This window comes from Panthera pardus, unplaced genomic scaffold (assembly GCF_024362965.1).
Source record: "Panthera pardus isolate Hobbes unplaced genomic scaffold, ASM2436296v1 HiC_scaffold_27, whole genome shotgun sequence".
NCBI classification, from domain to species: domain Eukaryota; kingdom Metazoa; phylum Chordata; class Mammalia; order Carnivora; family Felidae; genus Panthera; species Panthera pardus.
This window is the reverse complement of record NW_026526843.1, coordinates 121,463,541-121,488,698: the sequence shown is the minus strand read 5'-3', so window position 1 is coordinate 121,488,698 and position 25,158 is coordinate 121,463,541. Positions and strand designations below refer to the sequence as shown.

Below are 25,158 nucleotides of genomic sequence, written 5' to 3'. Positions count from 1 at the left end.
TTATTTTAAATGTTACGTTTGGGGGGCTCCTGGATGGCTCAGTTGGTTAAGCATCCGACTTCAGCTCAGGTCATGATCTAATGGTTTGTGAGTTCGAGCCCCACATCGGGCTCTGTGCTGGCAGCTCAGAGCCCGGAGCCTGCTTCGGGTTCTGTGTCTCCTTCTCTCTCTGCCCCTTCCCCATTCACCCTCTCCCTCTCTCTCAAAAAAAAAAATAAAATAAACATTAAAACAGTTAAAAAAAAATTAAACATCAATTTGCCATATACAATAGCAGTTCCACTCCTAGATATCTACCCAACAGAAAGAAACACCTATATCCTAACGTAAATATTGTGCCCACATGTTCTGAGCAGCGTTCTAATAGCCACCACGTGGAAACAGTACAAGCAGCCACCAGCAGATGAATGGAAAAACAAAATTCGGTCTATCCATACAGTGGAATATTATTCATCCATATAAAAGAATCAAGTACTGATCCATGCTACAGCATAAATGACTTTGCAAACACGCTAAGTGAGAGTGTCTGCTTTAGACACAAAAGACTGGGCATTATACGAATTACTTTATACAACACGCCCCAAGATGGCAAATGTAGAAAGACAGAAAGTAGGTTAATGAGACGGAGGCTAGGAACATGGCACCTATAATTAGAACACAGTCTTTCTGGGTTGATGCAAATGTTCTAAAATTGGATTATGCTGATAGTTGCCACAACTCTGTTAAAAAAAATCATCGAATCTTATACTGTGATGAGTTGATTTTATGGGATGTAAATCATGCTTCAGTAAAGCTCTTAAAAATCATGCTTTGGTTAACCAGAAAGTTTGGTAAAGAATCAAAGAGGCAGTAGATTATCCTGGATTGCTACTTAATCAGCCTTGGAACTATGTTATCAAAATTGTAAAAGCATTCGTAGTCTTTAGAACTTTCCTCTCTTTGTTGGGGAAGGTTCCCTAACCATTGCCTCTCATCCAGCCCAGGATGTGTGTCAGGTCACTCACACTTTACTTACAAAATCTTCTTACAGGGAGGAATGCACATTTTTTTGTTCCAGAAATGAGGGAGGACTTGTAACACAGATTTGTGGATCACTCCCGTAGCATACTTCTCCAAGAAGGACATCCCTTATAAGCTTCTACGTAGTTTTGTCATAAATTCAGTCCATGAGTTCACTTTGAAATAGGTTCTATACTGATAAACCCCGACAAACACAACCCAGAGACAGTCAAGCTAATTTGATTTTTTAAAGTTCTTTTAGGTATTTATTCATTTATTTTTAAAAAGTTTGTTTATTTTGAGAGAGATTTCATGCACATGCATGAGCAGAAGAGGGGCAGAGAGAGAGAAGGAGACAGAGAATCCCAAGCCGGCCCTGAGCTGTCAGCGCAGATCCTGATGTGGGGCTTGATCTGAGGAACCACAAGGTCATGACCTAAGCTGAAATCAAGAGTCGGACCCTTAACCAATTGAGCCAACCGGGTGCCCCTTTTTAGATATTTAAATGCAGTAGGATTGTGGGCAATAAATAGATGTTGATATCAAGGTAATGACTATAATAGATTGGGATGTCAGCATCATGATACTTTCTAAGGGACCAGAAATGAAAGTTTTGTAAGGAGAGGTGGTTTCTATAAGACTTGACTCTAATTTTAGGTGGATGAGGGTGGAATTTGGCTGGAGTTTCTAGGGTCCCAGGCACCTCTCTGCAGCTGTCTTCAACGACCTTATGTTGGTAGCTTGAAATTATCAACAGTGGGGATATTTAAGCCTCAAAAATCAAATCAGATTTCCCACCCACCTAGGTGTGCTCATTAAAAGGTGTTAAACCACATAAAACAGAAAAAACGCAAGACTTCTCTGACTACAAAAACACCACAGTTTCACATTTTGGCTTCACAACATGCTGAGTTCTTTTGAGCTACTTAGAACTTCTAGAAGGATGTGGTTCAGACCTTTTTGAAGCTACTGGATCTGGAATATGCATGTCCTGATCGTGTCTATCTATGAAAAGAAGACAATTGAGCTAATTAACCAAACAATTCAAGCATTATTAAATGTTTTGTCATCTTGTATCTGGAAAATATAAAAAGGAAAATGGTGCACTGCATACCGAATATAGAAGAGAGTGTTTGTGGTGTAGTTGAGGGACCCCCCCCCCCCCCCCCCCCCCCGCCGCTGCCTGCCATATTTTGTCTACATAGACATTCTTATCTGGTTTAAATTTCAGGTCATCAAGGTAGGTGACTTTATTATATACTTATCTTAAATTCAATGAGTGATAACACTGAAGTAATATTTAATAAGTGTTTCAATCAGAGAGAACATGATTGATAATGTTTTAACTTAAGAAATCCTGATTGAAAATGCTGGTTTTGTTGTTGTGTTTGTTTTTATACTAAACAGGAGCAAATATTGAGTAGTTCTCTAGACACTGGTGAGAGGTGAATTTCATGATTCAAATTAATAAATCAACTGACATTTCTGATTTGTATTTGAAACGCTGTGTTTTAAGTTCATCTGCATGGAACTAATGTCAATTTTAAGTATTTTATTGAAAGTCCTTCTGTGTTTATTGCATAAATGTGTTTCTTCTTCCATTATGGAATTTTATAACCAAAGTGTATCAGTGACATTTCATGAATTTATGTAGATTATAATATGTTAAAATTAGAGGGACATTGAATACTTCATGTGCATTTCTTTTGAGAATGTGGAAAATCTTTTTTAATAATTTAATTTTCTTTTTTTTCAAACTCACATTAGCTCTTTTTTTTTTCCTTTTTTTTTGCAGTACTACCATTATAACCCCCCAAACTGCATTTTCACAGGATAGAGAATATTTTTCGCAAGTAACATTTTGAATTTGTTCTTCTTGACATCTTTATGTTTTTATGCATTTTGCATCGACCCCCTACCTCATTTTTTTTGAAATCCAAATGTAACAAATTTCAACTTTTTGTGTGACATTTTTTTTTTCTTTTACTGGGTAGTATCTCTCTTCTGGTTTTTTTTGCAAACCTGTTGTTTTTGAATTCTCTTTTTTTTTCCCTTTATTTTCCTTCTCATTATGACCCCAGGAGCCAACACAAAGAAAAACGCAGATGATATAACCAGTAATGATCGTGCTGAAGATGAAGGTATTTTTTGTTTTTTCAAAGCTCGACCCTGATGCATGATTTTATATCTCTCTCTCTGTTTTTTTTTTATTTCAACCTCTTTTTCCTCCCCTTCTCTGAAACGAGTACACTTTTGTGTGCTTTTTTTATTTTCTTCTTGTTTGGAAACCACTGTGCTTTTTAATCTCAATGACCCTGTCACTGAATGCAAACCACCCATAAGAAGTATAAACATTTCTAAATATGAAGTGAGTTAATAAAAAAATGTTATTTACAAGGCATCGTATGTTTTTCTTTTCCTTTTTCCTTTTTCCCCCCTTTTTTTGGCTTGGTCATAAGAAGAGGAAATGAAATTTTAGCACATGCATGTATACTTTCTTTTCTTCCTTCCAAAGTTATTTGTAAGTTAATATTGTATTTTGGAGATTTGGTTTTCTTAATTCCTTCTACGAGCTGCCAAACTCAGTGAGACACCTTCATAGAACTTTTTGGGTGTCTGGCATTTCTGGTTTTGGTTGTTTCTTTTTGTTTTTTTTTTTTTTCTTTCTTTCTTTCTTTTTTTTTTTTTTTTTAATATCCGGATTCACAGTTAAGTTTCAAAGAATCTTCTCTGGCTCACAGTGAAATACATGAAAAAGTGTTTTAACAAGATCTCGTTTCTCTGCCGCCTGCCTTTTAGCAGCATTTAAAGGGGGTGCGGGGTTGGGGGGTAGGAAGCAGGGATAGCAAAGTTGTGAAAAATGAAAAGGTCAAAAACCTACATCTCTATCTTTTCCTTTTCAACACCACGGCTGTTTTGAAAACTTTTTTGTTACCCCCCCCAAAAAAATGTTTGGTTGCCATGGAAAGTTGTTTCTTGAAGGATCCCAAGTTGCTGGACAGATCAGCCACTGGAACTAAACTGATGCTTTTTAAACTCTGGAAGAGAGTGGTCTCTAACAACCAGGACCACACTGTACCTGTGCCTTCAGCAGAACAAATAGTGTCAAAGAGACAAGACAGAAAGTGCCAAGTAAGTTGCCAGGAAGACTCCATTTCTGCCGTCCAAGTAGGAAAGTGCACGGACCTCTGTGCATTTGCCTTACAGGGCAAAGGCCCTTGAGGAACATTTGGGTTTTGGGGGGAAACACAATTCGAGGCACAGAAGCAGATGATGACTTCTCCCTGCCAGGCAGCAAGGCGTCCCTGGTGGTGCTGTTTAATCAACTTGGGTCCAAGAAGTTGGGCCAATGCTGGTTTCACACGTGCTTTTGTCTGAACATTGTTATTATTTAATTATTACTGTAACTCCCATGTGTTTCTAGGGCTGTCCCTACCTCTCTTCGCAAGATCTTTTCCGTTGGCCTTAGAATAGCTCATCCGGCACCTGACTCACCCGCCAGCCTCTCTGTTGTGGGGGGCCCCAGAACGCCTGCCATTTTATCTGAATCCAAAAGCGTATTAATAAAAATTTAAAAAGATTGTATTAGATCATGTAAAAAAAAAAAAGAAATGTATTAAAACAAAAAAATTAAAAATTTAAAAAGATTCTATTAGATCGTGTAAAAAGAAAAAAAAAAGAAATGTACTAAAGCAAAATTTTTTTAATTTAAAAAGATTCTATTAGATCATGTAAATAGAAAAAAAAGAAATGTATTAAAACAAAAAAATTAAAAAGATTCTATTAGATCATGTAAAAAGAAAAAAAAACAAATGTAGTAAAACAAAAAAATTTAAAAATTTAAAAAGATTCTATTAGATCGTGTAAAAAGAAAAAGAAGAAATGTATTAAAAATTTTTTTTCATTTAAAAAGATTCCATTAGATCATGTAAAAAGAAAAAAAATGTATTAAAACAAAATTTTTTTTAATTTAAAAAGATTCTATCGGATCATCTAAAAAGAAAAAAAAAAGAGAAAATGTATTAAAACAAAACCCAAAACTTTTTTTTTTGGGGGGGGGGGGGGGTTCTCTTACACCAGCCAGGGATATAATTTGCCTCTTACTCTGCATCTCTTATTAGAGCATTTCTGATTCTTAGGATCTGTTTTCCCAATGCTCGAAATGCAACTTTATTCCCATTAAAATGCCCTCTATTCACTGAATACCAATACCCTGTGATATATATTTTTTTACTTTGAATTAACAGGGCATTCGTTATTTATTACTCTTCAAGTTCACGAGAACCTTGTTCTATGCCTTTGGAAAGCTTAGAGATGTTAACCTAGCATTTTCTCTCAGAAAACCCCTTCAAAGTCGCCTTCAAGTAGCCTTCAAAGTCTCTACCACGTCCTGTTCCACAGTGGACCACCCAACAACCTGCACCTGCTAAAAGAAATAAGGGGAAAACCGGCAAATCAGGAGCCAGACACAGGAGTACGTGGTTCAAAACCCAACACCTTTCCAAACACCTGTGTGTTTCAGAATTCCACGTAGTGCTTGATGAACAAGGGATGAAGAAAACATTTTTACTGTATATTTGAATTTTATTTGAGAAAATAAGGTCGGTTCTTCTGCTATCTATTCAGGATCTGCAGGGACATGGGAGCGTGACACTTTTTTCTGTATTTGACTGTGACCAGTGGGTTTCTCGAGCCGCCTTCCTGAGGCACCCAATGAACTCATTTTGAGATTGTGATCAGAATTCATTTTATTAGCAGCCCCCCTCACCAAATGATAGCGATTCATTTCCTGAAAATTCCTTTCTTGAGATTTCAAAAGCGTCTTGCTGAAGGAGGAGAAAAAACACTTGACTGAAAAAAGGGTGACAATAAATGTACATTGGATACATTTGGGTTTCTTTTGATGACAGACAGATATATACATTATTTACACACACCTATGTGTATATATCTATGGATACATGTAGAGAGATATTCAGAAATAATTGTAAAAGGAATCAGTGTGATACATTAAACGTAAACTTAAAGACTGATTTTAAAAGGTGATTTAATCAATACCTGTTCACAAAGCAGGCTCCACAAATGCACAGATGGTCTCTGAATTCCTGTCCTCACAGACCATTGTGAAACACTGTTTTTACATCGTTACGAAATAAAGTCACAAAGTTATTACCAAGGGTGCCCAGTGGTTGCAAATCTCAACTGGGGTTCATATCCCTCTGAAAATAGATTGCATGTCAATCATTTCACGTTGAGGTTGGAGTGTCGTGTCATTTCTGTTACATCTGTTTCCATTTTTTTTTAATTGTTTAATGTTTATTCTTAGAGAGAGAGAGAAACAGAGACAGAGACAGAGGAGACAGAGCGTGAGTGGAGGAGGGGCAGAAATAGAATGAGACACAGAATCCGAAGCAGGCTCCAGGCTCTGAGCTGTCAGCACAGAACCCTACGCGGGGCTCAAACTCGTGAACCATGAGTTCATGACCTGAGCCAAAGTCGGACGCTGAGCCCGCTGAGCCCACTGAGCCACCCAGGCGCCCCTTTCATTTTTGTTACTTAAATATGTTGAGATATTTATCGCAGTCAGCAAACTAGAACAAAGACCTTTGCTCGGACATCTTGTTTTGCCCTGTTTTCGGTTTTACACGTTTCTGTTCTGTTGATAATTTTTAACCGTTTACTTGGAGTTTGCTACATTCAGCCTCACTGGTTCTCATGTATTCTCATGTTTCGGTTAAAAATGCATCTGTAGGCTCATCTTTGAATAAAGAGGTAAAAACAAATGATCTTTTTGAAGCAGATTGCACACTTCCCGAGATGATGAAACTTATTACGCCGTGTGCTTCTTGAATAAGTCACCTTTTAGGAGTTGAGCACTGTTTAGGAAGTAAGCATTTCATCAAAATCTTCTAGTTTCTAGTGTTTTAGGTAGATAGAGAAATGTACATAGGCATTCATATTACTTCAGATGTCCGTATGCTTGTCAAAAATACCATTTCTGTGACTAGAAAAAATGATAACATTGAGCAGTTTTCTTAGGCAGTCTTACCACGGTGTATGTAATTCCACATAGATGCATGGTTGATTCCAGTCCAAAGAAGGAAGAACATAATAATCCGTGCCCTTTGTCCGTTGCATAGTATCAGTTCATCCGTGTGATTTTTTTTTTTTATTCTATTTCCTTACTTGACTTTCTTTTTCCAGACATCCATGATCAGAACAGTAAGAAGCCGGTCATGGTCTATATCCACGGCGGGTCTTACATGGAGGGCACTGGGAATATGATAGACGGCAGTGTGCTGGCCAGCTACGGCAATGTCATTGTGATCACCATTAACTACCGGCTGGGAATTCTAGGTGAGTGATGGCATCGGGTGAATGTGCAAGGGGCGGTGACAAAGTGGTGCTTTTTACTGTGTGGGGAGTAGCTGATCTGCACTGTGTTACTCCGATCCTTGGAAGGTTCTATTTCCCTGGGCTCTCTGCAGGAGAGGTTTGGTCTTCTTTTTCAGGCATGCAGCTTTTCATCGTTGAATTGTATTTTGGGGAACCCCTATCCTTCCTCCAACAAAGGCAGACTCCAAGGTCCCAAATTAAAATGAAATTTTACTTAAATGCATTTCTATCTTTGGGCCAAATGAATACTTTTTGGGCATCACAGCCCTGTAGAGGGAACTCATTTGCTGATGGGTGATCCTTTGGGAAGCAGTGACAATGGAGGGCCGTAGATAGTAGATTTCTTTACTTGTCTTTAGCTTGGGGGCTGGAAATCTTTCACCTAATTCCTTAACTGATCATCTACGAGCGTTGTGCCTCTGTGGCGGGGTTACAATGACTGTTGTATTTGCACACAATGGAACTTGGCTCTCACTTGAATTTTGCAACAGTTTCTTATTTACCGTAAAGGGTGAGGGCATGGAAATCCACCAGTAAGAGCTCTCCATGGTTTTGCTGTTTATTTCCTTTTTCCTCACTGGGGGCTTGGAAAAATAGATATTTGGGGTGGGCTCTATTTTGATATTTATCTTCGTTTGTAGTTTTGTCTACCGTTGTACATTTCATGACTAATATTCCTAGGCGTACATGAAAACGTTTGTTTTTAAGACAATAGAACGCGTAAATGGAGCTCTGCCGAACAAAATCTGTGGCTGAAAATGTTCTCTCCAAATGGACAAATATTACCAAGAATGTATGATTTTCACCTTGATGTTTTCATTTTATTTTGAGCATTTTTTTTCATTTACATGTGAAAACATTCACCTAGGAAAGACCCCTGGAGCTGGGAGGGTGGGGGGATGGGGAGTGGTAGAAATGCATTTGTAGTTTACAAATGCAAATCACCCACAGATGTTTGCAAAGTTGAGCCTTTTGGAGCATTGATAAAGTCCTCAAAATTCCCCATTGGTTTTTGCACATGAAAGAAAATAAAAAGCATTAGCATCAAGAACCCTCTTGTTTTATGATTTTACTTCCTTTTCTGTTTTCATAGGTCCTCTGAGCCAGGTCCTTGTAGAATCATTGTAGTTAACATCACAGCCCCATGAGTGCCTGCATTTCTGAACATTTTTTCAGCAGTTTCTGGGTAGTTGCTTCTGCCTCTAGTCCTTGAAACAGGAAATCGTGTTTCTTGGTCTTTTACAAAAGGTCCATTCTGACCTAGAGGTGGAGGGAGGATACAACGTGTCAGCGCAGTGCCTATGGTCTTTTCGAAGAGGACATTGTAGCATCATCAGACTGAGCACGGAGCCCTGGGCTCTGTTTTCTGAATGAAGCAGTGCCCATTGAACAAGCTTTTGCTTCCGTGGAGTTACAGAATGTTCTCTTGCGTGCATGATGCGTTGATGTTCCTTAAAACGTTAGATTTGAAAGGAAATCGATTTTCTCCCCCTCTGAAGCCCAGCTGTGGGATGTAGCTCAATTTACATGGTGACCCCTTATCAGTTTGGCATGTTTGTGAAATTATGTGCAGATCTGGGAAATGCGGTGGGATTATACACACACACACACACACACTATATATATACATATGTAAATGTGTATCTATATTTATATATATATACATATGCACACATATATGTACACATTTATACATGTATACATACGGATCTTTTAAGCAAAAGAAAAAAGTTGCTTCTAAAATATTTCCCCTTGAAAGACGTTAAGTCCACGTTTTGCTCCTGAGAGTTAAAACAGAACTCGCGGTGGCAAAACAGAGAGCTGTAGTGGGCGACAGAGAAATCAAAGAATCAATTTAGCATCTCTGTGCCGGTCTATTTACAGTGCACGAATGAGCTACTGTGGAGACGCTGCGAAGGCCACAGACCCCCTTTTATTTGCTGGGGTGAACCGTGCCAGCTTGGCCGATTATACAGAGTGCTAGAGATTCTGAAATGTGACTTAGTTTATCTGTCTTTACCACGGATCTTGCGTTTGTTCCCGACCCTCTTCAAAACTGCTAAGGGACACTTCCTTTTAGCTTGCAGGAAGCCGGCTATTTTTGGTGTTGAGAAATATTTTTAAACCATTGCCGTCCGGATATTTAAAAAGATGATCCGATAAAACGGCACAACCGTACGTGGGGACGAACGTTCTAATTAGTGCTTTTGATATGGAGAGATATGTTTTTAGCAAAACGTGGAAATATTGAGTTTCCTCTTCAAAAAAGCCATTAGTGCATAAGTGCTCTTTTTCTAAGAAATTGGAAAAATATTGTTTGATATTATTGTTTTTATGGAGTAATAAATGCTGTTTTCCCACCCAAAGGAGGAGGGTCTGACAACAGGAATTACGGTATACGCAGGAGGCTGGTGCATGGAACGAACACAGATTTCAGCATGAGGCTTTAGGTGTGAAATCTCATAGCCCAGTAGTGGCAACAAGGACACCGAATCACCTTATAATTTCCATTCTTACTAATACCTCTGGACAACATATGAATATCATTGTTGCTCTATACGTGTAATCGCAGCTGGCGAAACAATGTAATCACTAGTATCTATCAAATGCCGCCCTCTAACCTGAACCTTAATTAAAAAAAAATAATGATTAGAAGACACTTGTGTTTTGGAATATGGATGTTTTCTTTACTCATGACTGTGTGGCACAGTCTTGCCAGCCATTGGCCATATAACTTGTTATCTAGTCCAGGATGCGTGGAGAGCTGTTCATATGCTATTGATACACTGGAATTAAGCCAGGCAAACTGGTACGTATCATCAGGACTAGAAGGTCATTATTTATGTCGGCATGAAGTCTAGTCATTGGACTCGTCTTCCATTTATTTTCCAAAAAGATGCTCTTTTATAACCATATCTCCTGTTCTGCTCTGCACCTTGGTCATTAGGAAGGCATACATATCCAAGACTCGAGTTCCATCACAGCTGCCTCTTATTTATTTATTTTTTCATGACAAGTGTCCAAAGACCTTAGACATAAAAGAGAAACTCCTCCCGAATGCCTTCTGATGGAAATACCCGGAATTTATTTATTTGTGGCTCTTAACCTCTCTATTCACTCATTCATTGTCTCCACTTTGCCTTTACATCTTGAATTAGTTCATTCCACCACCATTTAAACATTCATTTGAATTTACCACCCATGGCATCACTCCCTTTTGGGTATCACTACCTGCAATTTGAAGCCTCATGCATGCTTTAAATTATTTTTGCTTTACCACAGTCTGACTTCTATGCTTTAGTACCCACTCATCGAGAACCTGTGGCTGGCCAGCCATGGATGGCTGTAGTTGCTCACTTAATCCTCACCACGCCCATTGGATGGGCTTGCTTACTTTACTTACAAGAAAAGGACATGTAGAGGTGAAGGGTGAAGGGTTGACTCCCAGCGATATCCCTTGTGGGGATCAGTGCTGGGATCCCAGCTCAGGGCTGAGAGAAGCCTCAACTCTGTAGTTTTTCCACTAAGATCGCACCTCCAGGCTTTCCTGTCGGTATAAAGCATGAATCAGGTAAACTACAGAATGAGTTTGGAAACCGATGTAGCTTCTATAATTATGCAAAAAAAGTCAGTTGATCTAGATACAAAATTATGATTACGATGCTTACAGTTATGTGCCTCCAAGTGGGTCTTGATATCTCGTTCGTTATCATGGTGCACGGTGAGGGTGGTGTCCACCCCAGCAGCACCATCGATGGATCACAGCAAAGCTCTTTGCTGCTGTAGATCTAATGGTTTATGGGCCGGTTGGGTGTGGGATTGATCGGTATTGCCCATTCGTTGCCTATCTGCTGCGTGCTGCCCATAATGGAGTCAATGCCACTAAGCCAGATGGTGACTTCAACAGATTTCTCACCTGACAGGTATTCTACGGTCTTAGGAAACATTGCCCACAGATTTATATAACTGACTTTTTCAAGGATTCAAAAAAGTATCAGAAATACCTGCTTGTTTCTCAGGTGTTGTAACTGGTGTAAAATTTTTGCCTCAGGGAAGGTTGCGTAGGGGTTATCCTGAAGTTGTCTTTAAGGTGAGTAATTGCGTAAGTTCATTCACATGCAGTGACATCATAGCTTTGAATATAACACAGAAATGGTTTGAAGTAAAGGCAGTGTACTTGCAGAACAAAAATTCACACGCTTTGGGGTGCCTGGGTGGCTCAGTTGCTTGCATTCAAGTGTGGCTCAGGTCAGGATCTCGTGGTTCGCGAGTTCAAGCTCTGCGTTGGGCTCTGTGTTGACAGCTCGGAGCCTGGAGCCTGCTTCAGATTCTGTGTTTCCCTCTCTCTCTGCCCCTCCCCTGCTCACAGTCTGTCTCTCCCTCTCAAAATAATAAATAAACATTAAAATAAATCAATAAATAAAATTCACAGGATTTGAGCCATATGCCTGCTATGATGGGGTGTCCACCTTCATGGTTCTCGTGTCCTTTGTGGGGTCTCGATTTCCAGCTGAAATGCGGGGTAGGTGAGTGGCATTTGTAGGCAGCTCTTTGATATCAGCCAGAGGACTCTCGCCATTATCCATTTGATACGTTGGTGTTCTATGTCTGATTCCACTCCATAAAAGGAGTCTGGGAATCATTGGGGCAAAGGATTGATACATTCCTATAAAGAGCTATGGTCTGAATTACATATTGTGTGCATTGTGCACGAGCATTTTACATCCGTGATAATTTGGTGGGTCCCTATAATACGCCTTAGACACCTCTGCTGAAAATGTCAAGCTGCTGTACCCAGAATACATCTCCTTTTTTGAGGAGTTTATTGGTTGCTGTTTGCTAATGGCACTGTTTTATTTTTATTTTTTCTTAGACACTCTGTTGTCTTTGGTTTGTTTTTATCTCTTACTAAGGATTTTGGTTTGCTTTTTATTTTAATTTTTTAAAGTCTATTTATTTTGAGACAGGTGGTGGTGGAGCAGGGGAAGAGAGAGGATCCCAAGTAGGCTCTGTGCTGTCAGCACAGAGCGCACTGCCAGCCTCGATCTTACAAACTGTGAGATCATGACCTGAGCTGAAATCCAGAGTCGGATGCCTAACCCACTGAGCCACCCAGGCGTCCCTTAAGCATTTTATTTTAAATTACAAATGGAACCCATCTTAAGATCAAGTCAAAAGTTCATACACGTATCTATAAAGGGAAACAATAATCCGGCCCACTTTGAGGATCTCCTCATCTTGCTGCTGCCCTCCTAACTCACTCGCATTATATTCCCCCTCTTTATGGGTTTGCCCTGATTTGATTTCCCACTGGAAGTGTTGCCATTCTGTGTCTTAGAAACCATGCATTGCTAAGCTGCATTTTAAATGCCACATAGGGGCACCTGGGTGGCTCGGTCAGTTGGGCATCTGACTTTGGCTCACGTCATGATCTCATGGTTCGCGGGTTTTAGCCCTGCTTCAGGCTCTGTGCTGGCAGCTTGGAGCCTGGAGCCTGCTTCGGATTCTGTGTCTCATTCTCTCTCTCTGCCCCCTCCCGCTCACACTCTCTCTCTTTATCTCAAAAATAAACATTTTTTTAAAAATGCGGTGAAAAGTTCAGGGCATAGAGAGGAAAAGTGAAGTGTTGCATTTAGAGAAACATACATAATCTTAGAGAAGTAAAGGAATATGGGAGAAAATGGCGGGAAATGGGATCTGGAGGTGAGAGGAATTATGTGGGACCACTCAAAACCAGGATATTGAAAGTCGGTGGTAGAAAGGAACAAGCTCTGGGTCTCCCTGCTGCACTGCTTGCCCATGTGACTCTCTAAGATGGGCTGGGATGTGGACGGATGTGTATACTCCACATAACACAATCGTAGGATGCATACATTGCTCAAAGGAGGGTTGGCCTTGCCTCTTCTCTGTGCCAAAATTTATGCAAAATAGAAAAATCAAGAAATGTCCTCTCTCCCCCCCAAAAAAATACATCATCTTCCATTGTCTTCATCAGTAGGTTTCGATGCATCTAATAACCCACTTGGAAACACCATAATCGGGTCTTTGTTATTGCTGGTGTGGAACCTGAGCTCTGGGAGTAGACAAGTTCATGGCCCTGTTATGCCCTTGGTGACCATTGGCGTGGACTTTCCTCTTCTGCCTGCCTTTCAGGTGGCTGAAAATGCCCACTACGTTGATTTGATGCATTCAGCAAATAAGTTAGAGGCATCGTGTTAGAATAAAGTCCTGTGTTTGGGACTTCAGAGGGCCCCGGGAGCAGATCTGGAAGGCATTGCCGTGGGGTGGAGACTTTGTAACGAGGAGGATGAGTATGAACAAGGGAGACAGGTCCCTTCTGTTGCAAGCTGCTGGGTCCATGGAATAAGAATAAGACGTCTGTGGCAAGTGTAGACACCCAGGGATATGAACGGATTTTTTGAGGGGTGAAGACAATCATGGTTGGGAGAAATCAGAACCAAAGACTTTTCACTTTTAATCTCAAATGAGCCTAACTATGACCAGCCCCTGCCACTCTACAGAGAATATACTTGATCCTTTAAGAATGATTCAGAATTTCCTCAAGGAAGGTGGAATTTTATTTCCTTGTGCATCGTCATTCTTGGAAATCAAGGTGTTAGGACACACTTGATTGAAGAACCTATTAAGTAAATACAATAATTGTCGCTTAACTGATTGCAGAGGACTGTGTAAGCTTGAGTTAACAATTGCATGGGGTAACCCTTGAAAACTGTCCCTTCCTTGGAATGTTTGCATTCAGAACAGAGTCCTTTTCTGATTATTAATTCAAAAAGAAGACACATTCTTTCTTTTGCATGTTTTCTTAATTTTCCGTCTCACCCACCGTGTGAACACGAACGGTTGACTCTTTTCAGTTGTTTTAGGTAAAGTGGCTGCTGTCTTTATTGGGAAAAAGGGACACAGGCATCCTTCTACTGACAAGGAAAACAGTGATGGGCATTTGGGTACGGGAGAAAGGTAGGAATTTTTCCAAGGAGAAGCATTGAACCTGAGGGTCAGAATGCATTAGCTTGATTGGACATGGCTGGGAATTCAGATTCTGCTGATGATTGTGTCAGAGAAATGGGTTTTAAACAATCCCTAACAAGATAAATACCTCCATAGTTCTTCTGTATCTTGACTTCCTTCCCTTCGTATATTCAAGGAAGTTAGTCCTTCCAAGTCACTTAATGGAAAAATCTCCCAAAGGCAACCTGAGGGGGACATTTAAAGACCCCTAAGGCGGAAACGCTCCATGACCAAAAGAATCTGGCCTGCAGATCAGTTTTTGTTTATTCTGCCCTTTGCCTGAACACCTCCTTTACAAGAAGTGTGGAAAGAATGTACACATCTATACCTAGCCCGCAGCAGGGATACCCCGGAGCGCCCTATTCTTGAAGATACCTTCCTATTTTTTCCCAATCACATGTCAAGAAGTCACTGGCTTTGTGAAAATGACCCTAGCGGATGCAAGGTGCAGATTCAAAGTCAATTTCTTGGGAAGAAAAATGTCACTCAGACACCGCGGCTGTCTTGTAGATTTAACAATGTAAATGTATTTCTCAAATAAAATTACATTGGAACATGTTGCTTAGGTATGTTGAGCCTAATGCTTAGGACGGTGTATCTTTTATTTAAAAACAGAAAAACACAATAGCTTTTTGAATGAAGTGTGCATTTCCCAGTATAAAAGAATCAGAAATATTCTAGAACACTGCATGGAACCATCCTTTGGCCATTAGATATGGATGAGCTAAAATCTTTATGCAGGTAAATCAGTCACAAGGCTCTGGTGGTTCTGTTAATAATATGACACTGGATGAACTATATTCATTGCGTTCAGTACTACAGCTTTTATTATAGGTTCAGATATTATGGAGGGAAGGCTGTGTCTCGTGAAATGTCCTGTGAAACAGTCATGAACAGGTGGGTAGCATAAATGCATTATAAAGAAGTGCATTTTAGGGTGCCTGGGGGCTCACTGGGTCAAGTGTCATGATCTCATCGTTCGTGGATTTGAGCCCCATGATCGGCTCTGTGCTGACAGCTCAAAGCTTGGAGCCTGCTTTGGATTCTGTGTCTCCCTCTCTCTCTGTCCCTCCCTCACTTGTACTCTGCCTCTGAAAAATGAATAAAAATGTTAAAAATTTTTCAAAAAAGAAATACATTTTGAGGGCACCTGGGTGGCTCATGCGGGTAAGTGTCTGACTGTTGATTTCAGCTCAGGTCATGATCTCACGGGTTGTGAGTTCAAGCCCGATGTTGGGCTCTGCTGATAGTGTAGAGCCTGCTTAGGATTCTCTGTCCCTCCCTTTCCATCTGCCCCTCCCTTGCTCTCTGTCTCTGTCCCTCAAATATAAATTAATAAACTTTAAAAAAAAAGACACACATTTTGGTATAGACAGAGGTATGACCTGGCCTCCTAGAAAAACAACATCAATTCTACCCAATATAACTAAGAGTTGTACCGGAAGTGAGAGAACAGTTTTCGAAAGAGGAAATATTTCCAGTTTGGATTGAGAAACAATTTCTATCATTCAGAATGACCCTGCCTCTTTACTAAAATACCCTGATAATGGTTTAGATGACTCTATTCCTCTTTTTTATTAATGATGTGCCCCATATACAGACACACACACACACACACACACACACACACACACACACATATATATATACACATACTGTATACAAGTATGTGTATATATGTGTATAATAATATGCCATATTTATATATAAATATTTTATTTAAATTTTTTAACGTATGTTTATTTTTGAGAGAGAGACAGAGCGCGAGCGGGGGACGGGCAGAGAGAGAGGGAGACACAGGCTCCAGGCTCCGAGCTGTCAGCACAGAGCCCGACACGGGGCTCGAACCCACGAACCGTGAGATCATGACCTGAGCTGAAGTCGGATGCTTAACTGACTAAGCCACCCAGGCACCCCCTATATATAAATATTCTTTTAGTCCACCCTCTACTTTCTGAACACACAGAAGACACCCCCTGGAGTGCCTGTTTTCCATTCGTTTCTGAACCTCTGAATATCCTTTCCCCTCACTGCTATCTCTGTCCCTCCTAAGCATCTACCTATATGAAAGTCCTCTAGAAATATGACTCATGGTTTTCTGGAGAACTTCTTTATTAAAAACCATGCATAGATGTCACATCTGAAAGCATCCTGAGCGAATGCTATGTTGTCTCTGCTTTCTCCGCTTTTTCAATGTTCTAAACATATTTCATCAGAACAGAGTGATAGTAACATAGGTATATTCATCCATAAAATATTACTGAATTTCACACTTAAAGATTTGTCCAGTTTATGTGCATTATGTGTTAAACTCATCCATTTTTTAAGACCTAATTTTTCCCCTTTACCTATAATGTGGTAAAATGTTCTATTTTAAGAGAGAAATGATTGTAAAGGCTTTTTTTTTCTAAGAAAGGGGACAAAAATTAGGGCTCCTGGTGGTTCAGTCAGTTAAGTGTCCTACTTCTGCTCAGGTCATGATCTCACAGTTCGTGAGTTTGAGCCCAACATTGGGCTCAGTGTTGACAGCTCAGAGCCTGGAGGCTGCTTCAGATTCTGTGTCTCCCTCTCTCTCTGCCCCTCCCCTGCTCACACTCTGTCTCTCTCTATCTCTAACATAAATGAACATCAAAAAATTTTCAAATAGTGGTCCATTGTATTAATGTGATGCACTTGGTTTATTCAGTCATCTTTTGGTGAGCATTTTGGTTGTCTCCCCTTTTTGGATATTATGCATAAAGGTGCCTTAGATACTGATGTACAAGTTTTTGTAGGATTCTACGTAAGCGTTTCTCTTGTGTATATACCTAGTAGTATGATACCTGGTCCATATGATACTTGGTTTAACGATACGAGGAACTTCCACTTTCTTTCCAAAAGGGGATGCATTGGTACCAGCATAAAAGATGTAGTCTCACCAACACTCATTCACATCTGTCTTTTTAGTAGAGCCATCCTAGTGGGTGCAAAGAGGTACCATATTTGATATGCATTTCCCTGAATGGTAATAGTGTTGAACATCATCTCACGTGCTTATGGGCCATATATCTTCTTTGGAGAAATGTCGATCCTTTACCCATTTTTATTGGGGGACTCGGCATTTACTGAGTTGTTAAAAGTTTTTTTCTTTAAGTTTGTTTATTCATTTTTGAGAGAGACAGAGATAGCATGAGTGGTGAATGAGAGAGAGAGAGAGAGAGAGAGAGAGAGAGAGAGAGAATCCCAAGCAGGCTCCACGCTGTCAGCACAGAGCCCAACGTGGGGCTCAAACTCACGAACCATGAGATCACGACCTGAGCCAAAATCAAGAGTATTGCAAATCCTGTATCTGATAAGAAATATGTATTCAGAATATGTTACTAAAATAAAAAAAAACTTTTAGGGGAGCCTGGGTGGCTCAGTCGGTTGAGCGTCTGACTCTTGATTTTTGAATATTAAACCCAACCTGCATCCTGGAATAAATCCCACTTGGTCATAGTGTATAATCCTTTTTATACGTCTCTGGATTCGGTTTCCTGGCATTTTTTTTGAGGACTTTTACATCCATATTCATAAGAAAGATGAATCTGTAGGTCTGTTTTCTGGTGATGCCTTCATCAGCTTTTGGTATCAGGGTTCCGTTCTCCTCGCTGAACGAGTGGGAAGTGTCCCCTGCAGTTCATTTCTGTAAAGAGAGTGTGAAGGATGGGTGTTAATTCCCCTTTAAACAATTGGTAGCATTCAGCAGGGAAGCCATCTGGGCCTGGGATGTTCTTTGAGGAAAATTTTTTCCTTACTGATTCACTTTGTCTACTTGTCTACATTTCCTCATCCGTCTTTGGAGCTCCTTTGCCGGTAGACATTCAGCGCCTACCTGGAAGGTGATGGTGCTTCACTTCCCACCTCTTACGCTGATATTTGCACTCAGTTTTCATTCCCATCCTCCTACCCATATCCACAGCATATCCCCCCTTGAAATTGCCACCAAGACTTTCAAAGGAAAAGACTCCATGTTACTCATAAAACTCACTGCAAAGAGGGAACCCTGCACTCTCTTTGCGTCTCTTGTACCATTTACGTATCTGAAACTTTGCCCTCACTTTCACACATCCACCGCTCTGCATAATGACCTCCTGGCATGTCTCAAGCCCAGTGCCATCACCCCCCATCCCCCCAGGGCAGAGCCGCACTGCCTCCCGTACCTGTCAAGATTGTGTAACCATTGCACCCATCTGATTCCTGGATGCAAGAATGGGCAAGGTGCACCCAGAACAGACTAGCATCTGAGGGTTTCCATAATTGGGGATTTCATCCTGATACTGCAGGTTTGGAAATGGAAATCTGTGAGCAGTTGATGCATATATCGGGGGAAGACCAGCATGAACCAAACTGCAATGCAGATGCAGTCATTGACCGGGAGTCATAAAGCCCTTCATAACTATCCACAAAACATTGATAAGCAATCCTTCAGCTGTGAGTTGGCAAGCCAAATTCACAAGGTGTTGTAGGCATCCCTAAATTTAAATTTTACAAAAATGAGAGGGGGAGAAAGAGACTTGTTTGTGTAAAGTGTAAGTGGTAAGACACTTTTCCACACCCTTACAAAGATAGCTTTGCCACGGAAAATACAATAGTGGATTTCGTTCAGGGGCACCTGGGTGGCTTAGTCAGTTCAGCGTCCGACTTCGGCTCAGGTCATGATCTCACGGTTCGTGGGTTTGAGCCCTGCGTCGGGCTCTGTGCTGACAGCTCAGAGCCTGGAGCCTGCTTTGGATTCCGTGTCTCCCTCTCTCTCTACTCCTTGCCTGCTCACTGTCTGTCTCTCTCTTTCTCTCAAAAAATGAATGAACATTCAAAAAAAATCGTGGTTTTCATTCGTTCATTGTTTCTTTCATTCAGTAAATGTATACTAAAATCCTACTGTTTTCCACATGGTACTGGGAATAGACTAGTGAAGAAAAAAGACAAAAATTCCCAAGCACGTTCCCTTTTTATTCCAGTGAGGAGACCATAAAAACCAGACACACACCATAAAATGCACAGTATCATACGATATGGTGACTGCTATGGATAAATATTTAGCATGGAAGGCTGCTAGATTGGTTTCTGTTTCATAATTCTTATACCTCTGCTCAAGTTCATCCTGTTTGGTTTCCATTGATTCATAGAGCAGCCTTCTTTCCCTTAATCTCACCTCCTGCGGAAGCATGTAGCCTCTCACGTTGGACTGATGTTTCTTCTGTGCACTAAAAGGTATTGAGCAGCGACCCTGGCCTCCACATGGTAGCTGCCAGGCAACTCTTCCATGTCCCAAATGTGACCACCAAAAACGCCTCCGGTCCCCGCTCAGTGTCCCCTGGTGGAGAGAAGCACAGCAGAATTGGCTTTTTGCTCCCTGTCCCTCAACTCATTTGGAATGTGTTGTATACGGTTTTGTTCCCTCCTGCGGACAACGTTTACTTCCTGTAACCGGTTTCCAAGCTCCTTGAGGGCCAGGGTCATAGCAGATACTGCCTGTTGTCTTCTGAGCGTCTACCAGACAATAAACGTCTTCAGGATGATTAGCAGTTGCCATGCATTTAGCTCCAAATTGCAAATTGGAAGCTAATTAATAAAGGAGAGAATATATTGACTTGAACAACTTTTCTTTTTTTTTTATTGCACTAGGAGTGAACTCCTGGTTGTCAAATTCTACGAATGCCTCATTTTGTGTAAACCATATGTATTTCCACTTGTTACGTTCACCAGCTGTTCCTTTTTCCCACATATTGAAAGGTTCCATTTTCCTGGATACATCTACTGATGCTGGTGTGACGAGTTCAGGATGTATCTTCCTAACGTGTGACTTAGCTTGAAGACACACAGTTTATGTTCGTGGCATGCATTTGATCTTGAATGGAAACATAAGCTTAAAGAAACATTTGAAAATCTGCATATCCTTATATTTTTTATCAGGTTTTGAGAGTTGTAAAAACAAACCAAAACAATAGAGCTTCGTAATAGAGATTTTCTCTCTTTGGCTCTTTCCGTGGGTATTTTCTTAATTAAAAAAAAAATTTCTTAATGTTTATTTATTTTTGAGAGATAGAGACAGAGCGTGAGTTGGGGGAGGGGCAGAGAGAGAGGGAGACACAGAGTCCAAAGCAAGCTCCAGGCTCTGAGCTGTCAGCACAGAGCTCAACGCAGGGCTTGGACTCATGAATCCTGAGATCATGACCTGAGCCAAAGTCGGGTGCTTAACTGACTGAGCCACCCAGTCACCCCTTTCCGTGGCTATTTTAAACAAAGCTGGTAAACAAGCAATAATTGTGATTTTTCCCAAAACTGGCTTAATATTTTTTTTTTTTTTTTTTGCAAATGGCTGGCAAGTTTCTTAAATGATCCTAAAATCTCAGTGTATTAGTTTTCTAGGGTGGCCATAACAAATTACCAGAAAATTGGTGGCTTAAAACAATGGAAGTCTGTTCTCCCAAAGTCTGAGATCTAGGCGGGCAGGACCACTGAGATCCAGGGGAGGCAGAGCTGTTGAGATCCAGGCAAGACCCCTGAGATCCAGGCAGGGCAGGATCACTGAGTTCCAGGAAGAGCAGGACCACTGAGATGCAGGCAGGGCAGGACCATTGAGATCTAGGGGAGACAGGACCCCTGAGATCCAGGGGGGACAGGGCTGCTGAGTTCCAAGCAGGGCTGCTGAGATCCAGGCAGGGCAGGACCACTGGGATCCAGGCAGGGCAGGGCCTTTGGGATCCAGGCAGGGCAGGGCCACTGAGATCCAGGAGGGGCAGGACCCCTGAGATCCAGAGGGGGCAGGACCACTGAGATCCAGGCGGGGCAGGACCATGCTCCCTCTGCAGGCTCTAAGGAAAGGTCCTTCCTGCCTCTTCCAGCTTCTGGGCTCCAAGTGTCCCTGGGCTTGTGGCTGTATCCCTCCTGTCTTGGCCTCCACCTTTACATGGCTTCGCCTGTGTGCATCTCTCCTCTTATAAGGAAACTGGTCATTGACCTTAGGGCTCACCTGAATTCAGGATGATTTCCTCTCAAGACACTTAATGGATAACATCCACAAAGACCCATTTCTAAGGAAGGTGGCATTCTAAGGCTCCAAGGAGGCATGAATGTTTGGAAGACAGCATTTAACCTGTGTTCCTACCTTTCTCAACTGGGTCATTATCTCGATATTGTGGGTGGGCACAGGGGTATCCAGTGTTTGCATTGTTGTGTTGGGATGCCACCTTATGCAGCCTTGTCTTTCACTCACCACCACCCTCATGGAACATCCTAGGACTTGCTGTGACTTCACCTCCTTCCTCCCTCCTCTTCGCTTTCCAGTAATGTAGTCGTGCAGTATCCAGAAGTGTCTCCTCTGAACCTTTAAAGCGTCCCCACTAGTATTAAAAGCAGCAGAAGCATTTTTCCCGGGACACAGCTTATGCCTTTGCACCAGCCACGTGTAGGGCTATGTCTGATATCTTCAATTACAAAGCTGTAAACATAAAGCGAAACTATCACTTTGCTCTGTTCTTTGCGCCTTTTCCCTATTATAAAATCCAATTACGAATGCTCCTGAATGCCTTATCTGGGGATTGCAAGTTGGCCACAGGCAACATCAAAACGCAGGTCCTGAAGATTAACGTACAAGATTAATACAGGGTTTTAAAAAGGAACTGATTCAAATCCATCTGAAGGGTTTTTTTTTTAATTTTTTTAATGTTTGTTTATTTTTGAGAGAGACAGAATATGAGCGGGGAAGGGGCAGAGAGAGAAGGAGACACAGAATCTGAAGCAGGTTCCAGGCTCTAAGCTGTCAGTACAGAGCCCGACGCGGGGCTCGAACCCACGGACCGTGACATCATGACCTGAGCTAAAGTCGGACGCTTAACTTACTGAGTCACCCAGGAACCCCTCAAATCCATCTGAAGTTTTAATGTGACTCATGGACTTTTAATGAAAGCAGTGGCCTCATAATGCCTCATCATTTCTTTCCAAATTCAATCACATTACACATTGCCCTTAAGAGCAGCTTTACTTTGCCTGAATCCGGCTTTGGAGAGGTGGTGTTCTTTATTTTTTCTTTTCACTCTTGTCCCACAGTACTACGAAGAGGTTATTTCATGCCCTTCTCTGGTTTTAAATGGAGGTGAGTGGTCATGATGTTCCTTGCACACAAATCTTACGTAGGTCTTGTAGCAGACACGGGCACCCTGTGCCTGATTCATGGATGCATGTGTGCTGGGTGGGTATAGGGTGGCATGGAGATCAGAGACGCCTCGACCAGTGAGGTCTGAGCCCACAGCACACACAGGGGTGATTGTTTTTCCTGGACACATGGTAGCTCGTTGGTGCTTCACCAGCAGAGCATTTGGCCAGTGAAAATAAAATAGTCCATTATAGGGAAATTCTTAATTCCTTTTTTTTTTTATGAAAAAAAACTTCGTTTTAATGTTTATTTATTTTTGAGAGACAGTGCGAGCCAGGGAGGGGCAGAGAGAGAGGGAGACACACAATCTGAAGCAGGCTCCGGGCTCTGAGCTGTCAGCACAGAGCCCGACGCGGGGCTCGAACTTGTGAACTATGAGATCATGACCTGAGCCAAAGTTGGATGCTTAACCAACTGAGCCACACAGGCGCCCCTATTATAGGGAAATTCTTAGGCTTTATTTTTTATTTGCTAGAGAATAAAAGCAGAGAATCCTGGTTTAGATTGCTCATAGTTTCTGATACTCCTAGTCCCATTCACTAAGCTGCTTTTTCTTCCTTTATTCATTTACACGAAGAGCCTCTTTAGTCTGAGAGATTTTCCCCCCAGTTTTATAAAGATATAATGGACATATAACACTGTCGTAGGTTTAGGTGTATGGCATGATGATTGATGTATGTTGTGAAATGCCCACCACATCAGTTAACACTATCACCTCATATGGTGACAATTTCTTTTTTCTTGTGATGAGAATTTTTTAAGATTCACTGGTGGGGAACGTTAGTCTCCCTGCCAGTATAGACTTGGAGACCATGACCCACTTTAAAATAGGAACGAATGGGACAAATACGATTTATAATTAGTGATTAGAATTCAGTATTTCTCATATCTGCAGTGGGATTTCTGTTTAACTGTTAAAGATACCTCTGGTGCGTGAAGCCCCCGTAGTCCCTGCCTTTTATAGTTTATCCTGGCACCAGCCTTTGAAATACAAATGTGAGAACCTTCCTATCCTTCCTGGAGAAACGGAGATGAGAGCAACTCAAACCGAGAAGCGAAACCAGATCTGTGATGTTCATAAGATGCTTAATTTCATGTTACGTGCATTTCACCACAGTCTGAGCAAAAGTCCGAAGCTGGTCACATCCACCCCGAGCTCCCCACCTTAAACTTTCACGAAAGGTTGAGGGTATTTCTTCCAAGAAACCTATCAACAAGCCTAGCAATGAACAAGAAAAACATGTCAAGATACACCACAACGTCCTGAAATGCAAAAACAGAAGCGACCTGGCCCCAAAGACCTCCTCTTTTTTCTTCCTTTCTGCTACGTTCAGAGGCATTGTGTCCCGGGATCGAATCAATCAGGGCCGCTAAATGAATTCCTGTGCTTTTGACAAGGTAAAGAGCGAAGTTAAAGAAATTCCTTTAAAACCGCAAACCTGTAGACATGACGGTCGAATTTAAGTGTTCATCTCCTGCTACTGTGATTTCTTGAGAATCACCAAAAAACAACTCATCACTTTTCATAGCACGTATCAGGGGCTTCTTAAGACACTTGCTAAAGTGACGATTTTAAGTGGTGATTCGTGTCAGTCCAATGTTAACTTTCCTTTCTTTGGGTTGTAATACTGTTTGGGACGCTTGGGGAGTAGGACTTTTCGGTAGAGGCATAGTGGTTGGACAATTACATTTAGTGCTTAGACTTTCTCTTGTTTTCCGTTACTTCTCACACGGTTTGAAATCTGCCTCCAAGTTGTTTTTCCCTGCACTACAGTGAGATAAAACAGTGGCCCTCTTCTCAGCCTGTAGAGTTCTCTTATTTTCCTATCATTATTCACCTGTCGCCTTGAGAACCATGCAGGGACCCTGCCCCACCCACCTTTGCTGGATGCTGAGGGCCCCCGAGAGCTGTGTGCTGACGGCTTCCCACCAAACTGTAAATGTATGTTGTTTGTTGTTTAGGAGGACAAAGAACACCCGTGACACATGTATCGCCATCTCAAAAGTCTTTTTAATGTCCAGAACTTTTTTTAAAGTGGGCTCCACACCCAACCTAGGGCTTGAACCCAAGACCCTGACATCAAGAGTTACATGCTCTACCGACTGGGCCAGCCGGGCTCCCCTGTATATCTAGAACTTTCGGCACAACGTGTGCATTGTGACATCAGCCCCTTGATTGGACTTTAAAGGCCCAAGAATGCAGTTGTCTGCCCATTTCTTGGAAGAATGCATATTAGCCGCAAACACAGGACAACACTTCATCATCAACTGGGAGCACCCAGGTTGTATACATCATTACAGGACCTCTGAGATAGCTTCGCCTTGGATTTTTCTATACAGCTCTTGCAAAGTATTTACTTACTTATTTTTAATTTTTTAGAAAATAACTTAGAAATTAGAAATAAATTTTTTATTTATTTGAGAGAGACAGAGACAACGCGAGCAGCAAAGGGGCGGAGAGAGGGAGAGAGAGAGAATCCCAAAGCGGGCTCCACACTGTCAGCACAGAGCCCGACGCGGGGCTCGAACTCATGGAACCGGAGATTGTGACCTGAGCC

At 41.5% G+C, this 25,158-nt stretch overlaps 1 protein-coding gene across 7 annotated transcripts in view; it reads left to right on the top strand.

Moving 5' to 3' along the window:
• NLGN4X (neuroligin 4 X-linked) overlaps positions 1 to 25,158 on the top strand; it is a 315,738-nt gene that overhangs the window by 185,705 nt on the left and 104,875 nt on the right. For 5 of the 7 annotated variants that reach the window (XM_019417767.2, XM_019417768.2, XM_053891889.1 and 2 more), the window contains exons 5-6: positions 3,081 to 3,140; positions 7,204 to 7,356. The exons of 1 other annotated variant lie outside the window; for it this stretch is intronic. In XM_019417767.2, coding sequence (XP_019273312.1) covers positions 3,081 to 3,140; positions 7,204 to 7,356 — 213 coding nt within the window. The remainder of the gene's footprint in view (positions 1 to 3,080; positions 3,141 to 7,203; positions 7,357 to 25,158) is intronic. One more of the 7 variants, XM_019417772.2, reaches the window with a different exon arrangement.